General features: G+C 35.3%; 12 protein-coding genes across 12 annotated transcripts in view; 8 read left to right on the top strand and 4 right to left on the bottom strand. All coding sequences in view use genetic code 11, as the record gives it.

Annotated features, from left to right (window-relative positions):
- Positions 1-141, top strand: part of rpl16 (ribosomal protein L16) — a 1281-nt gene extending 1140 nt beyond the window's left edge. Inside the window, exon 2 of the mRNA in view lies at positions 1-141. This exon is cut by the window's left edge and continues 258 nt beyond it. Within this exon, the coding sequence (YP_007507149.1) occupies positions 1-141 (141 nt within the window).
- A 131-nt stretch (positions 142-272) lies between these two features.
- Positions 273-641, top strand: rpl14 (ribosomal protein L14). Its single transcript has one exon. The coding sequence runs from the start codon at positions 273-275 to the stop codon at positions 639-641; it is 369 nt and encodes a 122-aa protein (YP_007507148.1).
- Positions 642-830: 189 nt separating this feature from the next.
- On the top strand, positions 831-1235 carry rps8 (ribosomal protein S8). The gene has a single exon. It carries the CDS (start codon positions 831-833, stop codon positions 1233-1235), a length of 405 nt encoding a protein of 134 aa, YP_007507147.1.
- Positions 1236-1361: 126 nt separating this feature from the next.
- On the top strand, positions 1362-1595 carry infA (translation initiation factor 1). Its single transcript has one exon. It carries the CDS (start codon positions 1362-1364, stop codon positions 1593-1595), a length of 234 nt encoding a protein of 77 aa, YP_007507146.1.
- A 95-nt stretch (positions 1596-1690) lies between these two features.
- On the top strand, positions 1691-1804 carry rpl36 (ribosomal protein L36). The gene has a single exon. The coding sequence runs from the start codon at positions 1691-1693 to the stop codon at positions 1802-1804; it is 114 nt and encodes a 37-aa protein (YP_007507145.1).
- A 109-nt stretch (positions 1805-1913) lies between these two features.
- On the top strand, positions 1914-2330 carry rps11 (ribosomal protein S11). The gene has a single exon. It carries the CDS (start codon positions 1914-1916, stop codon positions 2328-2330), a length of 417 nt encoding a protein of 138 aa, YP_007507144.1.
- A 71-nt stretch (positions 2331-2401) lies between these two features.
- rpoA (RNA polymerase alpha subunit) lies at positions 2402-3409 on the top strand. Its single transcript has one exon. The coding sequence runs from the start codon at positions 2402-2404 to the stop codon at positions 3407-3409; it is 1008 nt and encodes a 335-aa protein (YP_007507143.1).
- A 176-nt stretch (positions 3410-3585) lies between these two features.
- On the bottom strand, positions 3586-4788 carry petD (cytochrome b6/f complex subunit IV). Its single transcript has 2 exons — positions 4781-4788; positions 3586-4060 (listed from the first exon to the last, which is right to left on the bottom strand). Exons 1-2 carry the CDS (start codon positions 4786-4788, stop codon positions 3586-3588), a joined length of 483 nt encoding a protein of 160 aa, YP_007507142.1.
- Positions 4789-4981: 193 nt separating this feature from the next.
- petB (cytochrome b6) lies at positions 4982-6331 on the bottom strand. Its single transcript has 2 exons — positions 6326-6331; positions 4982-5623 (listed from the first exon to the last, which is right to left on the bottom strand). The coding sequence occupies exons 1-2, from the start codon at positions 6329-6331 to the stop codon at positions 4982-4984; spliced, it is 648 nt and encodes a 215-aa protein (YP_007507141.1).
- Positions 6332-6456: 125 nt separating this feature from the next.
- psbH (photosystem II phosphoprotein) lies at positions 6457-6678 on the bottom strand. Its single transcript has one exon. The coding sequence runs from the start codon at positions 6676-6678 to the stop codon at positions 6457-6459; it is 222 nt and encodes a 73-aa protein (YP_007507140.1).
- A 105-nt stretch (positions 6679-6783) lies between these two features.
- Positions 6784-6915, top strand: psbN (photosystem II protein N). The gene has a single exon. The coding sequence runs from the start codon at positions 6784-6786 to the stop codon at positions 6913-6915; it is 132 nt and encodes a 43-aa protein (YP_007507139.1).
- A 60-nt stretch (positions 6916-6975) lies between these two features.
- On the bottom strand, positions 6976-7083 carry psbT (photosystem II protein T). The gene has a single exon. The coding sequence runs from the start codon at positions 7081-7083 to the stop codon at positions 6976-6978; it is 108 nt and encodes a 35-aa protein (YP_007507138.1).
- Positions 7084-7194: the final 111 nt, after the last annotated feature.

Genomic DNA, 7194 nt, shown 5'->3' with positions numbered 1-7194 from the left:
CCTGAATATTGGGTAGCTGTTGTTAAACCGGGGCGAATACTATATGAAATGGGTGGAGTAACCGAAAATATAGCTAAAAGGGCTATTTTAATAGCAGCATCCAAAATGCCTATTCGAACTCAATTTATTATTTCGGGATAAAAATGTAGAACATAGAGAAATGAGTCTTGGGGATGAAACAAAATCGCCTATTTCTTTTTTAGACTTAGACAAACAATATTTCTTTTATTTTCTTCATCCTTTGCATTGGAAGAATAGATTCAAAAATTTATATGATTCAACCTCAGACCTATTTAAATGTAGCGGATAACAGCGGGGCTCGAAAATTGATGTGTATTCGAATCATAGGAGCTAGTAATCGCCGATATGCTCATATTGGTGACGTTATTGTTGCTGTGATCAAAGAAGCCGTACCAAATATGCCCCTAGAAAAATCAGAAGTAGTCAGAGCTGTAATTGTTCGTACCTGTAAAGAACTTAAACGTGACAGCGGTATGATAATACGATATGATGACAATGCTGCAGTTGTGATTGATCAAGAAGGAAATCCAAAAGGAACTCGCATTTTTGGGGCAATCCCCCGCGAATTGAGACAATTAAATTTTACTAAAATAGTTTCATTAGCTCCCGAAGTATTATAAAAAAAAAAAAAAAAGAGATCTGAATTTTTTTGGGGGGGTATTTGAAGGGAAATAGATTAAGAACTAGATTAATTCGTAGCTTGTGTTTTGCGCATATACCTTGAAAAATTTATATTCATAAACCAATAAAAAAAAAGAAAAACATGTTAATTATATCCAATTTTGGGACGACAAAAGTTTTAATTCATCATGGGTAGAGACACTATTGCTGAGATAATAACCTCTATACGAAATGCTGATATGGATAGAAAAAGAGTTGTTCGCATAGCATCTACTAATATTACCGAAAATATTGTTAAAATACTTTTCCGAGAAGGTTTTATCGAAAACGTCAGAAAACATCGAGAAAAAAACAAAAATTTTTTGGTTTTAACCCTGCGACATAGCAGGAATAGGAAAAGACCCTATAGAAATTTTTTAAATTTAAAACGGATCAGCCGACCCGGTCTACGAATCTATTCTAACTCTCAACGAATTCCTAGAATTTTAGGTGGAATGGGTATTGTAATTCTTTCCACTTCTCGGGGTATAATGACAGATCGGGAAGCTCGACTAGAAGGAATCGGCGGAGAAATTTTATGTTATATATGGTAATCCATTTCATATCCAAATGAAATCCGAAACCTCTTCCTATTTGAGAAATATAAAAAGAAAGGGGGGTGAGTTGTCTAATATCGTTTCTCCTCCATTAGTTGATACCTCAAGGAGGCTTTACCTGGAATGAAAGAACAAAAATGGACTCATGAAGGTTTAATTACTGAATCGCTTCCCAATGGCATGTTCCGGGTTCGGTTAGATAATGAGGATCTGATTCTAGGTTATGTTTCGGGAAAGATCCGACGTAGTTTTATACGGATACTACCCGGGGATAAAGTCAAAATTGAAGTAAGTCGTTATGATTCAAGCAGAGGACGTATAATTTATCGACTCCGAAACAAGGATTCAAAAGATTAGGTGATTTTTATTCAATACGATTCGAGATTAAAAATTTCAAGAAACTTATTTTCTACCAAGAAGTAGATTCAGAATTAAGATAAGGAATGAAAAATATGAAAATAAGAGCTTCCGTTCGTAAAATTTGTGAAAAATGTCGACTAATCCGTAGACGGGGGCGCATTAGAGTAATTTGTTCCAACCCGAGACATAAACAAAGACAAGGATAAAGGGATAATCAGACTCACTAAAGAACTCAGTGTACAAATAAAGAATCTGTTTTGACATGAAATGGATAGATCCATATATTTCTGACTCATATTTATGAGATGATGCAATATGGCAAAAGCTATACCGAGAACTGGTTTACGTAGAAATGTACGTATTGGTGCACGTAAAAGTGCACGTAAAATACCAAAGGGAGTTATTCATGTTCAAGCAAGTTTTAATAATACCATTGTCACAGTTACAGATGTACGAGGTCGGGTGGTTTCCTGGTCCTCGGCCGGTACTTGTGGATTCAATGGTACGCGAAGAGGGACACCCTTTGCCGCTCAAACTGCAGCAGCAAATGCTATTCGTACAGTAGTAGATCAGGGTATGCAACGAGCAGAAGTCATGATAAAAGGTCCCGGTCTCGGAAGAGACGCCGCATTACGAGCTATTCGTAGAAGTGGTATCCTATTAACTTTTGTACGGGATGTAACCCCTATGCCACATAATGGCTGTAGACCTCCGAAAAAAAGACGTGTGTAGAAATAAACAGTGAATCAATTTCAAGAGAAACAAGAGAAATAAATAATTCAATCAAAAAAAATATTATTACTATGGTTCGAGAGAAAGTAACAGTATCTACTCGGACACTACAGTGGAAGTGTGTTGAATCAAGAACAGACAGTAAACGTCTTTATTATGGTCGATTTATTCTGGCTCCGCTTATGAAAGGACAAGCCGACACAATAGGGATTGCGATGCGAAGAGCTTTGCTTGGAGAAATAGAAGGAACATGTATCACACGTGTAAAATCCGAGAATGTCTCCCACGAATATTCGACTCTAACAGGTATTCAAGAATCGGCCCACGAAATTCTAATGAATTTGAAGGAAATTGTATTGAGAAGTAATCTATATGGAACTTGTGACGCGTCTATTTGTGTTAGGGGTCCTGGATATGTAACTGCTCGAGATATCATCTTACCACCTTATGTAGAAATCGTCGACAATACACAACATATAGCTAGATTGACAGAACCAATTAATTTGCATATTGGATTAGAAATTGAGAGAAATCGCGGATATCTTAGAAAGATGCCACAGAACTTTCAAGATGGAAGTTATCCTATAGATGCTGTATTCATGCCTGTTCGAAATGTGAATCATAGTATTCATTCCTATGGAAATGGGAATGAAAAACAAGAGATACTGTTTCTCGAAATATGGACAAATGGCAGTTTAACTCCGAAAGAAGCACTTCATGAAGCCTCTCGGACTTTGATTGATTTATTTATTCCCTTTTTATATAAGGACGAAGAAAACTTACCTTTAGAGCACAATCAACATAGGGTTCCTTTATCCCCCTTTACTTTTCACGATAAATTGAATAAAGTCCAAAAAAACAAAATAGCATTGAAATCGATTTTTATTGATCAATCCGAATTGTCTCCTAGAATTTATAATTGCCTTATAAGGTCCAATATATATACATTATTGGACCTTATGAATAAGAGTCAAGAAGATCTTATGAAAATTGAGCATTTTCGCCTAGGAGATGTAAAAGGGATATTGGACATTCTAGAACAACATTTCGCAATTTTTTTACCAAAAAAGAAATTTTAAATCTATTGGGTTTAATTAAGATAATTAAATTAAGATATAAGATTTGAATCTGTAGCACAATTCATATATTCGAAAGAAATTCAAAATTTTCTTGAATAGATGTATCTAGGGAGAATTCGCTTTGAAGCGACTATTCCCTAGATACACACGTCGTGTTATTTCACAATTGAATCAAATTAAAAGAGACCTAAAGTTAGGGATTTATCAATAGGTAATGTTGCACCAATACCCAACCAAAGGGCAACTGCAGTACCAATCAAAAAGACGGTTGTCGCTACTGGACGGCGAAATGGATTTTGGAATTTATTAACATTCTCTAAAAAAGGTACTGTTAATAATCCCGCAGGTACTGAAACCATTAAAAGAACACCCAACAATTTATTGGGCACTGTACGAAGTATTTGAAATACGGGAAAGAAATACCATTCTGGTAATATTTCCAAAGGGGTTGCAAACGGATCTGCCGGTTCACCAATCATTGATGGTTCTAGAACCGCTAAGCCTACGTTACATGCAATAGTCCCTAGAATTACTACTGGAAAAATATATAAAAGATCATTTGGCCATGCGGGTTCTCCGTAATAATTATGACCCATGCCTTTAGCCAATTTAGCTCTTAATACAGGATCATTCAAATCAGGTTTTTTTGTTATTGGGATAGGTGAATTCTTATAGATCCATCCCCCCGCGGAACCGGACATGATAATTTTTTATCATCCGGCTCGAGCAAGACTCAAAAGAACCAAATGAATCTATAAAAAATCTATGTTCTATGTGTTGGCTATATCTACACATATATGAATGATTCAATGTAAGAGTAAGAAAAATTGGACTCTTTTTCCGAAATTACAACCATCCATTGCAAAGAATTCGGTTCTAAGTCTAAGTCTAAGTAAATACTCAATACCCAAGTCGGCTTACAAAGTTGGTTATGATCAAGTACTTTTGCTTTCTGGGTCGTCTCAGACTTTACGATTACTATGTTATCTCCAAAATAGAATAGTGGGAGATACACACAAAAAAGGTTTACTTGTTACTAATTTAGTCTAGCCTAAATTTTATTTTTCTTTAGATCTCTTGTTTCACCCCGATAGTATTATCAATCATATCAATGCAAAGGAAATGAATGCATTTCCATACTATTCAATTTTAAGTAAGTATTGAAGTGGTAAATTCATTATACTAGATCTTACGGAGCCTACTCATGTACAACAGGATTTGGATATGATCATAGAAAATATTCTCTTCAAGCGAACCAGTCTATCTTCTGTATAGAGGTTACACAGTGGTTGGAACAAAGACACATTTGGTTGTGAATTCCGATGTGGCAGACGTATATCTACACAGACCAATCAATAATTCAAGTCACACACTCCCATAATCCATTTTCTCTTCGAAGAATTCCCTTCAACTACACAATATTATTTATTTGACACGATTGGTTGAAGGGAAATATCCAAACGTATGTCTTATTATTTCAATAATCCATACTTGTAGCAATAAAATCCTATCATTCCTCCTCTAAGTGATAAATGATTGATTGCAAATATCTATTCTATATCTTCTTTATATTTATAAAGGACCAGAAATACCTTGTTTGCGTATCATTGGAAAGTGCATTAACATAAATACAGCAGTAAGAAGTGGCAATACAAAAGTGTGTAAACTATAAAAACGAGTTAAGGTGGATTGTCCCACACTAGCGCTTCCGCGCAATAATTCTACTAAAGGCGATCCTATTACAGGAATAGCCTCAGGTACACCTGTTACAATTTTCACCGCCCAATAACCAATTTGGTCCCGAGGTAAGGAATAACCAGTTACGCCAAAAGATGCGGTCAATACTCCCAGAACCACACCTGTAACCCAAGTCAATTCGCGGGGTTTTTTAAATCCACCAGTGAGATACACACGAAAAACATGTAGAATCATCATTAGGACCATCATACTTGCTGACCATCGATGAACTGATCGGATTAACCAACCAAAGTTCGCTTCCGTCATTATGTATTGAACAGAGGCAAAAGCTTCAGTAACGGTCGGACGATAGTAAAAAGTCATAGCAAACCCCGTAGCTACTTGTACTAAAAAACAAGTAAGAGTAATTCCCCCTAAACAATAAAATATATTGACATGGGGAGGAACATATTTACTAGTTATATCATCCGCAATCGCCTGAATCTCAAGACGTTCTTCGAACCAATCATAGACTTTATTGAGATAGGTGAAAATCCCCCCCTTAGAACCGTATATGAAACTTTCATCTCGTACAGCTCAAGCAAAAACACCTAATAAAAAAGAATAGTCAGAAATGGAATAGAAAGTTTGAAACTTCTTAATCTCCCATTCAATCTTCTCTATTATAAAAGCTCTTCTTTGTGGTGATAATACCAAAATATCAAGTTGGCTCAACCGTCTTTATTTTGATTCTTACGGGCCTCTTGAATCTTCTCTTTACCTATTTCTTTTTATTTAAATTTAATTTGTTTTTGTCTCTAATTAAGGCTTTTTCCTTTCTTTATTAGTGATTTAATAGGAATTCTCTTGTTAAGACCCTATGAATTGATTAAAACCTCAGATTCATACTCGAACCACGACGATTTAATAAAAAATCCTAAGCTAACCCAAGGATTCTCTGAGTAAGAACCCTCGGTTGATCTTGGTTGATCACGTATTTCATGAATTAGATAAAATGACTAAAAAAAAAAAAAGATTTTTCTTTTTTCAAACAGGTTGCATTTTTTTTGCCGCCGGATACGAGGTCAAATATTCAGTATGAATCATAGTTCAACTATTTCTTAATCTAGTTCGTGTTCCAGATATTTGAACAAATATCCGACGAAGTAGAACCATCTTTATCAAGGTGACAGATCTAGCCTCTGTACTATCAATAGAATCAATTATAACAAGTCACACACTCATATTCCGGAAATACAGAAAGAAATAAATTCCACGATCGAACTACCAAAATAGAATAAGCCCTTAAATTGAGTTCTAACTTATTTATTTTTTATTCAAAAAGCTAGGACTTTGTTATTCTTATAGATTTAATTCATTGAAATTCCATCCAATAAAACGGAAGAATTATAAATCTCCAAAATAATAGATAGAAATACCGCAAATAGAGCCATTGCGACACCCATCAATGGAGTCGTTCCCCACCCGGGAGCTACTTTACCATATTCCGAATTCAATGGTTTTAATAAACTCCCTACAGTAGTTCGTCTTGGACCCGATCTAGAACTGTTCTCAACAGTTTGTGTAGCCATAAATCCTATTCTATTCATTGAGATCTGTTGACTTTGTATACGATTCCGTTGTAAATAAACGATCTTATGATAGATACGTTGGGGTCTTGAAATTATATAATCATAATGGAAACAGCAACCCTAGTCGCCATTTTTATATCTGGTTTACTTGTAAGTTTTACCGGGTACGCCTTATATACCGCTTTTGGGCAACCTTCTCAACAACTAAGAGATCCATTCGAGGAACACGGGGACTAGTTGAAGTAATGAGCCTCCCAGCATTGGGAGGCTCATTACTTCAATTGAGATAATGAAAAATCATTTTACCTTTTTAGTTGGAACTTTAGGTGTTTCTCGAAAAAAAATAGCGAAAAAAATGATCCCTAGAGTCGAGACTAAAAGGAATGTATAAACCAATGCTTCCATAAATTTGATCGTGGTTTACAATTATAGCTTTCCTACTTGTTCGTTTTTTTTTTTTATTTTATTTTTGGGAATCATCTTGAAAGAGCAAAAAAAAAAAGCGGTGATTCAAAT

Source organism: Salvia miltiorrhiza, chloroplast (assembly GCF_028751815.1).
Source record: "Salvia miltiorrhiza chloroplast, complete genome".
Taxonomy (NCBI): domain Eukaryota; kingdom Viridiplantae; phylum Streptophyta; class Magnoliopsida; order Lamiales; family Lamiaceae; genus Salvia; species Salvia miltiorrhiza.
This window is presented reverse-complemented; position numbering and strand designations above follow the sequence as displayed.